Source organism: Pristiophorus japonicus, chromosome 21, assembly GCF_044704955.1.
Source record: "Pristiophorus japonicus isolate sPriJap1 chromosome 21, sPriJap1.hap1, whole genome shotgun sequence".
In the NCBI taxonomy this organism is placed as follows: domain Eukaryota; kingdom Metazoa; phylum Chordata; class Chondrichthyes; family Pristiophoridae; genus Pristiophorus; species Pristiophorus japonicus.
This window is the reverse complement of record NC_091997.1, coordinates 66,150,134-66,168,914: the sequence shown is the minus strand read 5'-3', so window position 1 is coordinate 66,168,914 and position 18,781 is coordinate 66,150,134. Positions and strand designations below refer to the sequence as shown.

The window sequence follows — 18,781 nt, the reverse complement described above, 5'->3', positions numbered from 1 at the left end:
TTACGGTTCATATAGGAAATGTATAAAAAGCAATGTTTAAACAGTACAAAAGCAAAATACTGCGGATGCTGAAATCTGAAATAAAAACAGAGAATGCTGGAAACACTCAGTGGGTCGGGCAGCATCTGTGGAGAGAGACACAGAGTTAACGTTTCAGGTCGATGATTTCAGGCTCTGACGAAGGGTCATCTACCTGAAACGTTAACTCTGTTTTTCTCTCTACAGATGCTGCCTGACCCGCTGAGATTTCCAGCATTTTCTGTGTAAACAGTATCTGTGAGAATTAAAATAAAACTTCTGCAGGACTCATGAATAAATTTTGAGTGCTGCTAACGCTGTTAAATTTCTTTCTCTTCTGCCCAATGGTACGTTTCAATCTCACCTCAGTATTGCATCTTGCATTGCAGGTCTCTCCACTTCCCAACGAGCACAATCGGGTGATTGCTGTGAAAAGGCTGTTCCTGCACAGAATCTGGGTTGAGAAGTTCCACATTCATTTTGCATATAGGATTCTAACAGGCTGAAGACAAAGGTGACTTTCATTAAATCAGCCTGGGCTGGATGCCCAGCTTCAGCTCATCCGCTGCTGAAGCCTTCATCCATGCCTTAGTTACCTCGAGACGTGACTATTCCAACGTGCCCCTGGCTAGCCTCCCACCTGCCTTCCTTCCTTAAACTTGAGCTCATCCAAAACCCTGCTGCCCTGTGTCCTGACTCTTACCAAGTCCCGTTGACCCATCATCCTCCCCCCCGTGCTCATTGGCCTAGATTGGCTCCCGGTCTGGTCAAAACCTCCATTTTAATTTCTCATCCTTGTTTTTAAATCCCTCTGTAGCCTCGCACCTCCTCATCTCTGTATCCTCCTCCAGCCCTATGACCCTCCGAGATCTCTGCACTCCTCCAATGCTGGCCTCTTGCGTATTACCGAGTGCGACCGCTCCGCCATTGGCGGCTGTACCTTCAGCTACTTGGGCTCTAAACTCTGGAATTCCCTCTCTAAAGCTCTCGCACTCTCTACCTCGCTCTCCTCCTTTAAGACGCTCCTTAAAACCCTCAAAGCCTCCCTGGTAAAGTGCAACATCACCACTGACACCTGGGAGACCCTGGCCGCAGACCGCCCGAGGTGGAGAAAGTCCATCCGGGAGGGCGTTGAGCTCTTTGAGGCTCGACGCAAAGAGCATGAAGAGGCCAGTGCAGGCAGCAGAAGGAGCGCACGGCAAACCAGCCCTACCGACCCCTTCCTCCGAAGAATGTCTGTCCCTCCTATAACAAGGTCTGTGGCTCTCGTATCGGACTGTTCAGCCATCAAAGAACTCACTTTGGGAGTGGAAGCAAGTCTTCCTCGATTCCGAGGGAGTGCCTATGAAAAAATGAGCTCTTTGTCCAAGCTTTTGGTCACCTACCCTAAAATCTCCTTACATGGCCCGGTGTCAAATGTGGTTTGAGAACGTTCCTGTGCAGTACCGTTAAAGGCGCTATATAAATACAAGTTGTTGTTGTTGATGTAAACTCAAGTGCTCGGGTGAAAGGTCAGCATGTTAACCCACTGCCCTAATCTGCAGATTGGGTTAAATAAAAAAATAAAGTCTGGAGCAAGCAGCAATTGTCCCATCAGGCCCCTACTGTCCATATTGACTCTGGATCAGTTCCTATGGAGTGGAGGGTAGCCAATGTAACCCCACTTTTTAAAAAAGGAGGGAGAGAGAAAACAGGGAATTACAGACCGGTCAGCCTGACATCGGTAGTGGGTAAAATGATGGAATCAATTATTAAGGATGTCATAGCAGTGCATTTGGAAAGAGGTAATATGATAGGTCCAAGTCAGCATGGATTTGTGAAAGGGAAATCATGCTTGACAAATCTTCTGGAATTTTTTGAGGATGTTTCCAGTAGAGTGGACAAGGGAGAACCAGTTGATGTGGTATATTTGGACTTTCAGAAGGCTTTCGACAAGGTCCCACACAAGAGATTAATGTGCAAAGTTAAAGCACGTGGGATTGGGGGTAGTGTGCTGACATGGATTGAGAACTGGTTGTCAGACAGGAAGCAAAGAGTAGGAGTAAATGGGGACTTTTTAGAATGGCAGGCAGTGACTAGTGGGGTACCGCAAGGTTCTGTGCTGGGGCCCCAGCTGTTTACACTGTACATTAATGATTTAGACGAGGGGATTAAATGTAGTATCTCCAAATTTGCGGATGACACTAAGTTGGGTGGCAGTGTGAGCTGCAAGGAGGATTCTATGAGGCTGCAGAGCGACTTGGATAGGTTAGGTGAGTGGGCAAATGCATGGCAGATGAAGTATAATGTGGATAAATGTGAGGTTATCCACTTTGGTGGTAAAAACAGAGAGACAGACTATTATCTGAATGGTGACAGATTAGGAAAAGGGGAGGTGCAAAGAGACCTGGGTGTCATGGTACATCAGTCATTGAAGGTTGGCATGCAGGTACAGCAGGCGGTTAAGAAAGCAAATGGCATGTTGGCCTTCATAGCGAGGGGATTTGAGTACAAGGGCAGGGAGGTGTTGCTACAATTGTACAGGGCCTTGGTGAGGCCACACCTGGAGTATTGTGTACAGTTTTGGTCTCCTAACCTGAGGAAGGACATTCTTGCTATTGAGGGAGTGCAGCGAAGGTTCACCAGACTGATTCCCGGGATGGCGGGACTGACCTATCAAGAAAGACTGGATCAACTGGGCTTGTATTCACTGGAGTTCAGAAGAATGAGAGGGGACCTCATAGAAACGTTTAAAATTCTGACGGGGTTAGACAGGTTAGATGCAGGAAGAATGTTCCCAATGTTGGGGAAGTCCAGAACCAGGGGACACAGTCTAAGGATAAGGGGGAAGCCATTTAGGACCGAGATGAGGAGGAATTTCTTCACCCAGAGAGTGGTGAACCTGTGGAATTCTCTACCACAGAAAGTTGTTGAGGCCAATTCACTAAATATATTCAAAAAGGAGTTAGATGAAGTCCTTACTACATGGGGGATCAAGGGGTATGGCGAGAAAGCAGGAATGGGGTACTGAAGTTGCATGTTCAGCCATGAACTCATTGAATGGCGGTGCAGGCTAGAAGGGCCGAATGGCCTACTCCTGCACCTATTTTCTATGTTTCTATTATGATTCTTTAATCATGGATATGCCCTGACCCATCTCCCAACAAGGATGGAGGCACTGAGCAAAAACACAAGGAGCAGTATGAGACACGGAGGGAATATAGAGAAGAATGGTGTCAGCAGTCCAGAAAAGGGACAGAGAGAAAATCAAAGGTAAAAGAGAGTGAAAGAATGGAAAAGCAAATGGAACAAAAAGAGCGAAGTATTAGTTGCAAGCTTGCTGTATACTGTGCGATTTTCCTGTGCTCCCTTTGGTGATTTATTGCATTTCTATTTCTATTTAATATAACCGAAGTGAAGAGGTAAAGGCAACACCAGGTTTGGAAAGAATAAGGAAGAGACGAAGTAAAGCAGGAAGCAGTGATTAGGTGACGCCAAGCTTGGTTTTCAATGTACGAGGAAGGGAAGGCCGACACAGGTAAGGAGTTCCATAGTTTTGAAGCTGTGGGAAAGAATGAGTTGAGGTTAGGAGACGACACTCAGTGTAGCGAGTATTCAAGGGGCAAGGAAGAGCTGGTCGAACACAGTTCTTGGAGCGGAGGAGGAACACGGACTGCAGCGGTTCAAGAAGGAGGATCACCCAACACCTTCCCAAGGGCAATTAGGGATGGGCAATAAATGCCAGCCTGGCCAGCGTCGCCCACATTTCACGTATGAATAAAAAGAAAAGTTCGGAACAGTAATATCTATAGGAACAGGAGGAGGCCATTCAGCCCCTCGAGTCTGTTCTGCCATTCAATAAGATTATGGCTGATCTGTATCCGATATCCAAACTTCATGTAGCCACTTTGGTTCCGTAACCCTTAATACCCTTACCCAACAAAAAATCTATAGTGGAACTGATGGATACATACCATACGTATATTTAATAATTTTAATACTTGTCTTGGTGCATGTGCACCGAGGCCACTCCTAGCAACTATACCGAGATCTGCCAACTTATTACAGGCCAGAATCAAACTGCAATATTATAGTCTTTAAATGATTTTGCTGTTACATTGATGACAACAAATCTCATGGACCGAGAGAGGCACAAACCACTGGACCCATGTAACATCTCGCTAAAGCCCTGCGAGTGATTTAACTACCAGAGCAGGAAGCGGTACATCAGGAATATAATTTAAGTATCATTAAAGAGACTTCCAATAGTAACAAGAATACTTTAGTTAGACATCGTTAAAAAAAATATCATTTTCATTTATTTGGCTTATTTTGTTCAATGTTTAGAAAAGAGTCTGTGGACTTTGCTCAACCAATAGACACACAGTCCAACTTCCCCATCAGGCATGGGTTGTACAATGGCATTTATTGAGACCCGGTGCAGTGTTCTCCGATCGCTGCTGCCAACAGGAAATGCGTTCGTCTCTCTTCTCAGTTCCTGCTCAGATCCCTTTTGTTCTTTCCCCCACCTCATCCCACCCTGAGGAAAAGGAACTTTAATGGCACAAACATCACCAGGTAGTGAAAAGGTTCTCTGGCTTGAAGAAGTGGAAAGGGAATCCAGCAACGATCTGCTGCTTGAGATTAATTCAGCCGTCTAACAAGGAAGAATGGGTGAAATTTGTTACTAACAAACTCAAAAGTTTAATTTGTATTTTGTCTGTACAGACCACCCCCCCCCCCCCCCACCCACCCACTGCTCTGCTGAAAGTGCTGGCTCTAATTGGGGTAGAGTTCCATGGGCACCAACCCCAGGTTGCCATTCTGACTGTTGGCAGGATTGGGCTGACCTGTGATGCCCCTGCAGTCGAATAGCCCGATGACACCCACTATCTAGGCTCATATTTAAAGAATGGACGAGATCCTTGTGGAATTATTCCTCCAGTAAAAACTGGTGCCTTTGGGTGGGGGAAGAAAATTGGAGGAGGAAAAATAAAGGACTTGAATTTATGTAGCGCCTTTCACTGCCTCAGGACGTCTCAAAGCGCTTTACAGCCAGTGAAGTACTTTTGAAGTGTAGTCACCATTTTAATGTAGGGAAATGCAGCTGCCAATTTTTGCACAAGTTCCCACAAACAGCAATTAAATAATGGTTTAGTGATGTTGATTGAAGGATAAATATTGGCCAGGACACCGGGGATAACTCCCCTGCTCTTCTTCGAAATAGTGCTATGGGATCTTTTACATCCACCTGAGAGAGCAGACGGGGCCTCAGTTTAACGCCTCATCTGAAAGACGGCACCTCCGACAGTGCAGCACTCCCTCAGCACTGCACAGGGAGTGTAATTTCTGTGCTCAAGACTTTAAACAGATAAGTGAGGCAGCCCTACAGTTTAGAATTAGTGTTTGTTTACACAATCCAGAAGTTTTAAGACTGCAGTCGGAGGAGCACCAGGCTCGGATATACCAGCTTGACCGAACTGTTGGGTTCAAGATGAAAGGCAGCGAATACTTTGTCATAGAACAGATAGACAATTCCCACTTGGCTATGGATAAACGGCGTAAAGTTAGGGAGACGCTAGGAGTCAGATTTATGATTGAAAGAGTGAGACATACGAAAAACTGAGGTCTGATCAAGGTTTTGTACAAGGACAAAATAGTTTGCTTTGTTTTATTATGAATTATCCTGGAAATATACCCCAGCACCCTGTTGGCTCTGGCTATTGCTTCACAGTATTGGTCAGGATTCAGGATTTAGAAATCTATGCACTACAACACCCAGATCTTTTTCTTTCATCTGCAAAATGTTATTTTGTTACATAAGGGTATTAAGGGTTATGGAACCAAGGCGGGTCGATGGAGTTAAGATACAGATCAGCCATGATCTAATTGAATGGCGGAACAGGCTCGAGGAGCTGAATGGCCTCCTCATGTTCTTCCTAGATCATTCCCCAAACGCCTACATCTAGATCATTAATAAAAAAGGTAAAGAGCGACGGTCCCAATACCGATCCGTGTGGGACGCAAGGGAGGGGGGGCAGGTTAAGGCTCCTAATTCTATCTAAAACAGTATGTTTATCTATTATAATATTAACAGTGTTATTTGTCAACAACATCATTTAATTCGGTCAATTGAGCATCATCTTCAAGAGTGAAGACCAATGGACAGTATTCCTCAAGCTTCCTCCATAGCAGGAGATTCTTGCTATTGAGGGAGTGCAGCGAAGGTTCACCAGACTGATTCCTGGGATGGCAGGACTGACATGTGAAGAAAGACTGGATCGACTAGGCTTATATTCACTGGAATTTAGAAGAATGAGGGGATCTCATAGAAACATATAAAATTCTGACGGGATTGGACAGGTTAGATGCAGGAAGAATGTTCCCAATGTTGGGGGAAGTCCAGAACCAGGGGTCACAGTCTAAGGATAAGGGATAAGCCATCTAGGACCGAGATGAGGAGAAACTTCTTCACTCAGAGAGTTGTGAACCTGTGGAATTCTCTACCACAGAAAGTTGTTGAGGCCAGTTCGTTGGATATATTCAAAATGGAGTTAGATATGGCCCTTACGGCTAAAGGGATCAAGGGGTATGGAGAGAAAGCAGGAATGGGGTACTGAAGTTGCATGATCAGCCATGATCATATTGAATGGTGGTGCAGACTCGAAGGGGCGAATGGCCTACTCCTGCACCTAGTTTCTACGTTTCTCTGCCATACCCCGAGAGTCCTTCATAGCCTGACCTTGACCATGCTTCAATGGCCCAATACAGACTTTGACGGTCCTCGGACTCTTCACATAGCTGCAAAAGCTTCTTCCACCTCTGCCATGATTGTCTATGATCCTCTTTTCCATGAACCTTTTCCATCGAACAATGGCCTTCGTTTTCTGAAGCTGTTCCCGGTACTTGTCATTGTTCTGTTGCGTATTATGTGCCTATCATTTTTATAAAGACATTTATGTTTACATCTTATTTGTCTTTGTACATGACCAGTCATTGGCTCTCCTCTCTGTTGACTTTAGACATGTACATGTCTTCCATATGTCTTTTATTTTGTTCTTAAAAACTTTCCATGTATATCCTGCATCGCTTTAATTGCCACCCGGTAGGGTTAACCAATTTACTAGCTGTTCCAAATCTTCTGCTAGTTTAGTGAAGCTCGCCCCTTCCGCAATCTGGAATTAATTGTAGATTTTCAGCACCTTTGGTTCAACTGAACCATATAATGTTGTGGTCATTGTTGCCCAGATGTTCTCCCACTGGAGGCCTGCTAGCAGGTTAGGCTCGCTACCAAACACCAGACACACCACAAACCCACCCCGCGAGCCACCCCGCAATGACTGACACTGTAAAACCCAAAAGTCCGAAAACATGCATAAGTCTCGTTGCAGAGTTTTAGATTTTACCTGTTGATATCGGATTGGAATAAGCTCAGTATGTTTGCTCGTCTTGTTAAGTGAGCTCGCTGATTCATGGGGGCCCGGGCTGACACCACAGTCAGCCCATGGCTTGCCGGGTTGATCATATTCAACTTCATATTCCACATGTTGGAGCCAGTGCTCATTCGGGCTGCAGTCACTGAACTGTTGAGGCTGGTTCCACAGCCTGACAGCATGCTGTGCGTTCGGGGGCCTTTTGACTCCAGGAGAGAAATTTCTGTACAGAAACATATTGCAATCAATGGATTCCTTTCACCCCTCCTCCCCCGCCCAGCCTCCCGTCCTGCCCCACTTTTCCTCCTTTGCTCCTGCCACCTGTGGTTCCACGGCCACTGCTTGCCCTCCAGTGCAAGAAAATCGATATGTTTTTACATTACTTTTATTTCTAGCAAAGACAGAACACAGTAAGGTAGACAGAATTGGTTTAAATGGTGCTCTCCAAACGCCTGTCTTTTCTCCTCAATAGTGCTGGTAATATTGGAGAACGATGAGTTTCAGGACCGAAGATACTGTACTGTAAAAATAGGCACATATAAATAAATAAATAAATAAATAAGCTAGGTGGATAACATCGAGCTCAAAGAGTTATTAAGATCGAAAACTTAGGCTTTTAAAACACAGGCTTTTTTTCATCACAGCAGTGGGTAGAGTAAGAGAAGGAGATTTTAAAATTCTGATGGGTTCAGACAGGTTAGATGCAGGAAGAATGTTTCCAATGTTGGGGAAGTCCAGAACCAGGGGTCACAGTCTAAGGATAAGGGGTAAGCCATTTAGGACCGAGATGCAGAGGAATTTCTTCACCCAGAGAGTGGTGAACCTGTGGAATTCTCTACCACAGAAAGTTGTTGAGGCCAATTCACTAAATATATTCAAAAAGGAGTTAGATGAAGTCCTTACTACTAGGGGGATCAAGGGGTATGGCGAGAAAGCAGGAATGGGGTACTGAAGTTGCATGTTCAGCCATGAACTCATTGAATGGCAGTGCAGGCTAGAAGGGCCGAATGGCCTACTCCTGCACCTATTTTCTATGTTTCTATGCTGCAATATAAAAGGCAATATGTTGCTATAATGGTATGCATCGAAGGTTGTTTACAACAGGGCTATGGCTCGGGGAAAGTAATGATAGGAAGTAACAGTATGGTGTAAAATGCATGAGGCTCTCATCTCTATATCGGTTCGAACAACTAAGTGGTCATAAAACACCAGATAGTGTTGCATCCAACAGGAAGCAGACTTTGAAGAAAATGGTACCAGAAAAATCAGATTGCCCGTCTTTTATACCCAGTGCCTGATATTCAGTCTATTGACTGCAGAGGAACTGAGTAACAGGCGCTGCGTATAATGGCCGATCTGACACCGCCCATTTGGCATCACTGTCCGAATCGAATTTCTAGGCCGCAATGTTTTTAAACTTATTTAGAAAGATCTTTGCTACCTTCAAGACCCAGAGACATGAACTGGCTTGGAGAAGCCATCTTCACAGTTCCTCATTGAATCTACACACGTGTCAGACATGAGGCTGATGTGTGCTGCCCAGTGCGGGTGTTTAAGGCAAATAACATTTTGTGAATAATAAACAAAGTGAATTATCAGACATGTTACTGGCTCCAATTTTTCAAAAATGTTAAAAGGGTAGTGGACTCATCATCATAGGCAGTCCCTCGAATCGAGGATGACTTGCTTCCACATCAAAAAGTTCACAGGTGTTTCAATGAAGGACCTAAAATTCCAGGTCCCGAACTAAATCTTGGGGTGGAAGATGCCTGTGGGTGGATTTTTTTAATGTGTGGTGGCCGTTGCACACCAACCACCACACGGGCTTGACAGAGCGAGGTCTTGGTCAGTGGCAAGAGTTATCCAAGACAACTTTCTAAGCAGCATCCAGTGCATTACTCAACATTCCCTTGTTCAGGTGCAGGAGCCTAGGCAGCAACTGTTGGTAGCTATTTGTCCATAGCCTGACCATGGTCTCGCCTTATACCCGCAACTAGCAAGGGCCACTAGGATGGTATCTGGAGCAGGAGCCCTGGTTGATATTTGTCCTTACCTAACCCAAGGCCCTTGCTGCCACGCCAGCTGAGATCAGCACAGCCAGGGATCGTCAGATCTTTATGACGTAAAGAGGAGGAAGAGCATGGAGGATGGTAAACTTTGAGCTTTGAATGAAGTTCAGAGGACTATTGGCCACAGCAGTACCTGTTTAATGTTCAAAGCATTTTTCTAGTAGTTTGTAGCCTGAGCTGTGGTCTGATAGTGTGTGGTCACATGGTGGGATGTGATATGTTTCAGTAAGTCAGAGTCCAGTGACATGGGTCATCGTCATAGAATCATAGAAATTTACAGCCGGAAGGAGGGTATTTCGGCCCATTGTGTCCGTGCCGGCCGACAAAGAGCTATCCAGCTTTATCCCACTTTCCAGTTCTTGGTCCGCCAGCCATGATCTTATTGAATGGCGGAGCAGGTACGAGGGGCCAAATGGCCTATTCCTGCTCCTATTTCTTATGTTCTTATGCCCTGTAGGTTACGGTGCTTCAAGTGCACATCCAAGCACTTTTTAAATGTGGTGAGGGTTTCTGCCTCTACCACCCTTTCAGGCAGTGAGTTCCAGACCCCCACCACCCTCTGGGTAAAAAAAATTCTTCTCAAATCCCCTCTAAACCTCCTACCAATAACTTTAAATCTATGCCCCCTGGTTGTTGAACCCCTCTGCTAAGGGAAATAGGTCTGTCCTATTCACTCTATCTGGGCCCCTCATAATTTTATACACCTCAATAAGGTCTTCCCTCAGATTTCCAAAGAAAACGAATCCCAGCCTACGTCCCTTGCTCTTGCTATATTTCTCTAGATATTGAGCAGGATGAGGTGTGTGAGGTTTACTTATCAGAGCGCCCTCTTACACTGAACCCGAGGACTATATCAAGTTTGAAAACCCCACACTATAGCACGGTCACGGGGAGCAGGCCGAGAGGCTGATTTTCCTCCTTGGCCAACAGAGACCAATTTCCCACACTCCGACTATCACTGCAGCTGAGAGCATGGAACTCAATGGTGACCTAGGATTGAACCCATGGACCTCCTGTCTGGATGACTCAAGGCTACACCAGGCAGTGCGCTTTCTCACGAAGCCACTGCCTGGCCCTTTTAAAACAAAAGTGTATTCTGCATATAACTGAATCCAATATATATATTGTGAGAAGGACACAAAAAATCTGCAAAGGGATATAGACAGGCTAAGTGAGGTGGGCAAACATTTGGCAGATGGAGTATAATGTGTAAAAATGTGAGGTTATCCACTTTAGCAGAAAAATATAGAAAAGGGGGATAGAGTATAAAAGCAGAGAAGTCCTGCTACAACTGTATTGATGAGGCCACACTTAGAGTACTGTGTACAGTTTTGGTTTCCATATTTAAGGAAGGATATACTTGCATTGGAGGCTGTTCAGAGAAGGTTCATTAGGTTGATTCCAGAGATGAGGGGGTTGATTTATGAAGATATGTTGAGTAGGTTGGGCCTATACACATTGGAGTTCAGAAGAATGAGGTGTGATCTTATCGAAACATATAAAATAATGAGGGGGCTCGACAAGGTGGATGCAGAGAGGATATTTTCACTCATAGGGGAAACTAAAACTAGGGGACATAGTCTCAGAATAAGGGGCCGCCATTTAAAACTGAGATGAGGAAGAATTTCTTCTCTCAGAGGCTTTGTAAATCTATGGAATTCTCTGCCCCAGAGAGCTGTAGAGGCTGGGTCATTGAATAAATTTTAAAGCAGAGAATCAGATTTTTGAGCGATAAGGGAATAAAGGGCTATGGGGAGCGGGGCAGGGAAGTGGAGCTGAGTCCATGATCAGATCAGCCATGATCTTATTAAATGGCGGAGCAGGCTCGAGGGGCCAAATGACCTACTCCTGCTCCTATTTCTTATGTTCTTATATATAAAAATTGAGAATGACAGATCTGTTTCTCACCGGGACTGAATTTGGCACTCAGAGAACGAGGAGCATAGGTCGATATTGCACTGAGCCGTAACTCCGACGATCCAGCTGTCCTCGTCGTGACAACGGTTTCAATCGACGGTGGCAAATGATTGGTCCCAGTCCACGTCAGACCTTTGCGCACGGGAAAGCGTTGGTGAAAGCGGTGGAGAGGGAATCCGATCCCCAGGCTAGGGTTCCCCTTCTGATTGATGTGGATAGGGGCCTGGCTTTGGGGGGTCAGCAGTGTCGACCAGTTTATTGTAGCAGGGTTGAGAATCCCAAGCTCTGCTGTGGCATGCCTTCCCAGAGAGGAGAATGGGCCGATGTACGTTAACTCTTCCAACTCCTGGCTGGGTCGGTAGGAGTTTGCGTAAACTAATGACTGGAAAGTTAAAGAAACACACAAGATAAGCGATGACAGGACACAAACCCAGCACACTAAACCAAACCAAAACTATCCTTACACATCCCGAGAGCTGTTAACACATTTTTCATAAGAACGTAAGAAATAGGAGCAGGAGTCAGCCATTTGGCCCCTCGAGTCTGCTCCGCCATTCAATAAGATCATGGCTGGTCTGATCTTGCCTCAACTCCACTTTTCTGCCTGCTCCCCATAACCCTTGACTCCCTTATCATTCAAATATCTGTCTATCGCCACCTTAAATATATTCAATGACCCAGCCTACACAGCTCTCTGTGGTAGAGAATTCCACAGATTCACGACTCTCTGTAAATATATTCAATGACCCAGGCCAATCCCCAACCTGGGATTCTCCTTGTGGCTGGTGTGGATAGAAGCCTGGCCTTAGGGAGTCAGTAGTGCCGACCAGTTTATTGTAGCTTTATTCCCTGTCTGATTCCCCTCACCATGAGAGTGCTGGCTCAGGCTGGTATACAGTTGAAGATGTACTTGTTGAGATTCTTGGGCATGAAGGGGATCGAGGGATATGGGGGACCAGAAGGGAAAGTGGAGTTGATGTACAAGTTCAGCCATGATCTTATTGAATGACGGAGTGGGTTCGAGGGGCCGTATGGCCTACTCCTGCTCCTATGACACTTATGTTCTTCACACCATTCCCTGCCTTGCCCAAGTAGCTATTTTGCTGTGACAGTGAAGGTCGGCAGGCTGTTTAACCCTCGAGTGCATCACAGCTGCACCTAATCCTGTTCTCACACTATGTCCACACACGGAGCAGAGTTCGCTGGTAGCTGATTTCCTGTCACCCCCACCCTGCCTCCCACCACCCCCGCTTAGCCCAGGGGAGACTGAAGCCACCTGCAGGACCCCATTTGCTGCTTGACTGACATCAACTAACTCAACATACGTCAGGGATCAACCCAGAGACTGCACACAGTGTGAGATTGAGTCCAACTTTTGACTTGGCAGCCTTCCTAACCTCTTTGGTTTCTGAGTTATATCGCCATTTATTTCTGGCCGTGAATTTATCCTGAGGCTCTGCAGGATCCAGAATCCTTTTGCAAAACTCAAGATGGCCGATGTGGAGAATTGGTGATTTCTCCCCCGCCTCCCCCCCTCCCCCAATAAAAATTCCTCCACAAACAAAATGGGGACAATCTCAGTGTCCCTGCAGCCTGCATGCTACTGAAAAGGGGGGCGGCATTTAGAGGAACCGACGCAGTGACCACAAAAGTAGCCCTACGTTATCTCGGATATGCCCCCACTCCAAATTCTCCCCTGTTGATTCAGCTACCGGTCATTAGTTGAGCCAAAGACCCTGCGAATTAATTTAATGTCTTACTTCATTCTGTGACGCTACAATTCTTTGCTACTCTTTTTTCTCTCCACATGACCAAATAGGGAGAAACTCTTTCCAGAGGCGGGACGGTCGATAACCAGAGGACACAGATTTAGAGATAATTGGTAAAGAAAAGCCAGGGGGCAGATGAGGAGACATTTCTTTTATGATCTGGGTATGCAATGCCTGAAAGGGCGGTGGAAGCAGATTCAACAGTAACTTTCTGAAGGGAATTGGATAAATACTTGAAATAAAGAAATTTATAGGGAAAGAGTAGGGATGAGTGGGATTAATTGGACAGCTCTTCAAAGAGTTGGCACAGGCACGATGGGCCGAATGGCCTCCTTCCGTGCTTTATGATTCTATGAGATACAGCACAGATAACTGTACAAGTCAGTGCCCGAAGGGCATGCTCACCAATGGTCTGTGCAGGCAAGCAGTGCAATGTTAGCCGGATAAACCCCTGCCCATGCTTGGGGTCAGTGGGGCCTTGGCTCTTGCTAATCTGCAGCAGCATTCTTTCGCGGCTCAGCTAAGTGGGATGTGGCCTCGGAGGGAGACAGGGTGCACCAAAGAGTCAACACCTATGTGGATTCCTCAGTAGTTTACTCTGGAGACTCTTAAACATAGTAATAGGTTTCCATGCATGTCCGATAGCCACTGACTAAAGACAATGAGGCTGTTCCATACTACGATTGCCCCGCACGCTATGTTTGACGATGTGCTTTACATGAAGTTTGAGTACTATCTCCAGCATTGCCGGCACGTTAACAGCAGCACGTTGATTAGTTTCAGAATAACCTCCAGCTGTTTCCACGGGGGTTCTCCTGATTGTCCATCATTACTTTGGCAGAAGATCCGTGGAAACCCCGGAGAAACGGACATCGCCCCTCTCTCTTCCTCCTTCCCCCCTCCCTCCTCCCAGTGTTTCTGAAGTGATCGGGACAACTCCTGTGGTGACTTAGCCCCGGTGTCCCTTCAGTACACCTAATATGATCGTCTGAGTTCATTTAGAAAATCAATTTAAATTAAATCTTTCATCTCCTCAAGACATCCCAGAGCACTTCACAGCCAAAGGGTCATTGTTTTGAAGTGCGCTCATTATTGGTATATAGCCAAACGCAGCAGCCCACGTGCGCACAGCAAGATGCCATAAACAGCAAAGAAGATAAATCACCAGATAAGCTGTTTTGGCTAAGGTGAATACTGGCATTAAGCACTGGTGGTGCATACATTTACTACACATTCTTATCCGACTTTTTCTCTCAAGTTCTCTGGGAGGTGCTGACTCGTGCCGGGGTACAGTTCTACAGGGGCTGGCTGCCCTCCAACTCCTCTCCAAAGCGGGCACTGCAACTGCATGGACCTAGACGTCAAGTGTTGATCAGGCCGAGCGTCACGGCCAAGCTCAAACCTGTACTCGCCCCACGTTCACGTGCACATGCTTTGGTCAGCGAGGAGGAAGAGAAACTCTTAGCTTGCCCTTTGCCCTTGCGAGCCGACAGGTGCTGAGACCTACGACTCTGTTTTAGAACGGCTTTACAATTTTTTGAGAAACACGGAACAACGTTTACACATAGTGACCAGACAAATATAACTCGTACACAATAATGTTCCCACTCCCATTTCTAGAGAGTGCCTTGTCTGAAGTGGGATAAAAGGAATGTTTAACTAAACCATGGGGAGGAGTGGGTGTCGGAAGATGGGGTTAGTAATGCTTGACCTTCAACCCTTTTCTTTTCGTCATTAATCCTGATGGTCAGTGCCGAAGAGCAAGATCTAGAGCTAACACAAACTATTGTTAAAGTTTCTGGGGCAGCGACAAGGGTTTTACAATTGGTCTTAGCAGCTCTGGCCTAGGAAGTATTTTAAAAAGTTAACCACACTTGGCATTTCTGATGTCTTTTAGCTGTGGCTCAGTGGGTCATGCTCTCGCCTCCGAGCCAGGAGGTTGTGGTTCAAGCCCCACTCCAGGGACTTGAGCACAAAATCCAGGTTGACACTTTAGTGCTGCACTATTGGAGGTTCACGATTAGACACTAAACTCCCCCCCGCCCCTCACACACACCTACCCCACCCCCACCCTCCGTCTGCTCTCTCAGATGGACACAAAAGATCCCACAGCATTATTTGAATTAGAGCAGTGGAATTCTCCTGGTGTCCAACATTTATCTTTAAACCAACAACACTTAAAAAAAAACACACAGATCAACTGTTCATTTATCGCATTGCTGTTTGTGGGAGCTTGCTGTGCGCAAACTGGCTGCTGTATTTCCTACATTACAACAGTGACTACACTTCTAAAGTACTTCATTGGTTGTAAAACACTTCGGGACGTGAAAGATGCTATACAAATGCAAGTTTATTTTCCCTTTCTTTATCCAGTGGCAGAAAGCGTGCTTATAACCAGTGAGTCCTCACAGGATCGGGTTCTGCTATGATGCACTCATGACTAAATAAATGCTGGAACTTGGGGTGATGGGAACTTGTCTGGTGAGAATGTCATGGGACCGGGTTTTACACCCCGCCCAATATTGGTCTCTTCAATGGAGACTAGAATCGGGCGGGAGGCCAAACCTGCGATGCTCCTGATCTCCTCATTTTCCCAACAGGTGCGTTAGGTTTCATATTGTCCTGCTTGCTGCCTAGGCTCACACAGGAAGAATGGGCCCTTGGACGAGGTGCAGGGAAAAAGCATTCCCTCTGTACAATAGAGCAAGCGTTAAACAAGTAATTTCCAAACTCTGTGCCCCCAGCGGGCAGCTTCACCTGCTGGAAATGCAGGCGCGGACACCTCATGATCCTGAAGTCCTGCACTTCGCGCCCCTGGACTTCCGATATCAATTTGCTGGCGGGGACGGCCCTCACACAAGAGTGCAAAGTTGAAGTTGTGCAACTCACTTTATTCTGGCCTGCACCACACGGAGGAGGGTTTTGAACACTGCAGTTAACGCCCGGAGTGTTTTGCAAGATGCGGTAAACTTGCTCGATAACACCCAGAGCCCGGAGGAGGTTCTCCCTCTGCAGTAGGCCGCTGAGTCGCTGCAGCTCCTCCTCTTCGATAATATCCAACGGTTTCATGATGTCTATGGCCTCCTGTAAAATGCGCAACAACAAAAAAGAACATTTCTATCAGCAGAAGTGGAACGAGCAACTCAGTTCTGGAATTTATTTGGAAAAAAAGGTTTTGATAACCAACACACTTACAGCTGTTAATGGATGGGTCAGAATTGATGATTGGTGTTCAGATGCTAATTTTTGTCACTAACCTTGTCCTCTAGGAACTGTGTTCGTCAGGAGTGGCACTGCAACTGATTTCACTATCACTGGGAGAGGAAAAATCAGCCAGGATCCTCTTTTTTTTTTAAAATCGCCATTCAGTGTTTCCTGCTGGAAAGTTTCTGGAGATTGCGTGAGGACTGAGCTTGGCTGGGACTTGCGACACTCACTGTCTACGCTCACAGATTAAGAATGACCACTCAGAGAATGTATCTCAAGGGGCTTCTGACACCCGTGAAACTGTACCCCAGTATAAGGAAGCACTTTCTGGGGAAGAGAAATTTTGAAGAGAAGGGAGCGCGTTCAAATCCATCATAGACTTGCATTTATACACCATTAGCGTAATAAACATCTCAGGGTACATTGAGTGGAGGAGTTGACCATAGCAGGAGCAGAGGGTGAGATTTTGAGGAGTTTCTTTTTTTAAGATGGCAACAGAAGTATAGTAGGGGAGAGAGATTTGGGGAGGGAGTTTCTACTGTTGTGGAAGAGAGGGAGAACATAAGAATTAGGAGCAGGAGTAAGCTAAATAGCCCCTCAAGCCTGCTCCACCATTCAATAAGATCATGGCTGATCTTCGACCTCAACTCCACTTTCCTACCTAATCACCATATCCCTTGATTCCCCTACAGTCCAAAAATCTATCTAACTCAACTTTGAATATACTCAGAAACTGAGCATCCACAGCCCTCTGGGGCAGAGAATTCCAAATATTCACAACCCTCTGAGTGAAGAAATTCCTCCTCAACTCAGTCTTAAATGGCCGACCCCTTATCCTGAGACTATGCCTCCTAGTTCTAGACTCCCCAGCCAGGGGAAACAACCTCTCTGCATCTACCCTGTCAATCCCCCTCTGAATCTTAAATGTTTCAATAAGATCACCTCTCATTCTTAAACTCCAGAGAGCATGGGCCCAAACTACTCAATCTCTCAGAAAATGCACAAAGATCCAGAAATTGAAGGATCAAAGGGCATTGGGGTGGAAATGGTTAAGGGAATAGAGCTTGAGTGAGGCTATAGAGAGATTTGCAAATGAGACAGAGATTTTGATTCCAATGTATTAAGAAGTAGGAAGCCAATTGAGGTGTTGAGGACAGGAGCGATGGGCGAGTGGGAGTTGCTGTGGGCAGTATGTGGGGATGGGGGGGCAGAGTTTTGGATGAGTTGGAGACAAAGGGAATGACAAAATGGTGACAAGTCTCAGTGACCACAATCACCTCCTGACTGAGACTAGGTTACCCGAAGCCACTGTCCAGAATATTATTCCCATGATATGCTTAGCTTCCTACCAAAATAAACTTTGTAGAATCGAATGATACTGGATTAATCACAGCCACCAACGATGCCTCCGCAAGATCCTACAAATCCCCTGGGAGGATAGATGCACCAACATTAGCGTCCTCGACCAAGCCAACATCCCCAGCATTAAAGCACTGACCACACTGGGCAGGTCACATTATTCGCATGCCAGACATGAGACTCCCAAAGCAAGTGCTCTACTCGGAACTCCTTCACAGCAAATGAGTCAAAGGTGGGCAGAGGGGAAACATTACAGGGACACCCTTAAAGCCTCCCTGAAAAAGTGCATCATCCCCACTGACACTTGGGAGTCCCTGGCCAAAGACTGCCCTAAGTGGAGGAAGTACATCCGGGAGGGCGCTGAGCAGCTCGAGTCTCATCATCGAGAGCGTGCCGAAATCAAGCGCAGGCAGCGGAAAGAGCGTGCGGCAAACCTGTCCCACCCTCCCCTTCCCTCAACGACTATCTGTCCCACTTGTAACACAGGACTGTGGCTCTCGTATTGGACTGTTCAGCCACCTAAGGACTCATTTTAAGAGTGGAAACAAGTCTTCCTCGATTCCGAGGGTCAGCCTATGATGGTGTGCTCATGTGGAGGTTAAACAACAACACGGAATAGTTGAGCTGAATGGCCTGTTTCCATGTTGTAATTTCTATAAACACTGACTGGTTATCAACATCACATCGATACGGTCATCAAATACAGCACATGCAGATAGGTTTTGTGATGGTTTACTTCCTCACTTTTCTGTACCTCTTACCCTGAAGGTGCTAAATCATGGCAGCCCTCGGACACATCTTCCAAAGTGTTCATTCTTCAAGTGTGAGGTTAGACTGAGGATACTCTACTAGGGAAGGCGTTCACAGCAAAGCCCCATCAGAACCAGGAACGGGCAGACTTTCTACCTCCCTAGTCCGGGGATATAATGCCAGCTGTACGTCCCTTACTGTCATGTGCAAGGTGAGATCAGTTAAGTCAGTTCAGACAAAAGGTGGAACCCACAAACTGTGCTGCCCAGTATGACCTGGA

At 46.2% G+C, this 18,781-nt stretch overlaps 1 protein-coding gene and 1 long non-coding RNA gene across 5 annotated transcripts in view; one reads left to right on the top strand and one right to left on the bottom strand.

Moving 5' to 3' along the window:
• The first annotated feature begins 416 nt into the window (after nt 1-416).
• LOC139234058 (uncharacterized) lies at nt 417-18,770 on the top strand. The gene is made up of 3 exons (XR_011588259.1): nt 417-532; nt 3,413-3,535; nt 18,520-18,770. It is a non-coding gene; the product is annotated as an uncharacterized lncRNA (long non-coding RNA).
• LOC139234056 (tubulin polyglutamylase TTLL13-like) overlaps nt 4,004-18,781 on the bottom strand; it is a 45,342-nt gene continuing 30,564 nt past the window's right edge. The window contains exons 13-16 of one of the 4 annotated variants that reach the window (XM_070864934.1): nt 15,943-16,269; nt 11,408-11,798; nt 7,404-7,653; nt 4,004-4,654 (exon numbers count right to left, since the gene is read on the bottom strand). In XM_070864934.1, the coding sequence (XP_070721035.1) occupies nt 4,642-4,654; nt 7,404-7,653; nt 11,408-11,798; nt 15,943-16,269 (981 nt within the window). In that variant the 3' untranslated portion in view covers nt 4,004-4,641. Of the gene's footprint in view, nt 4,655-7,403; nt 7,654-7,844; nt 7,951-11,407; nt 11,799-15,942; nt 16,270-18,781 lie in introns of those variants that run through there. The other 3 variants (XM_070864935.1, XM_070864937.1, XM_070864936.1) reach the window with 3 other exon arrangements.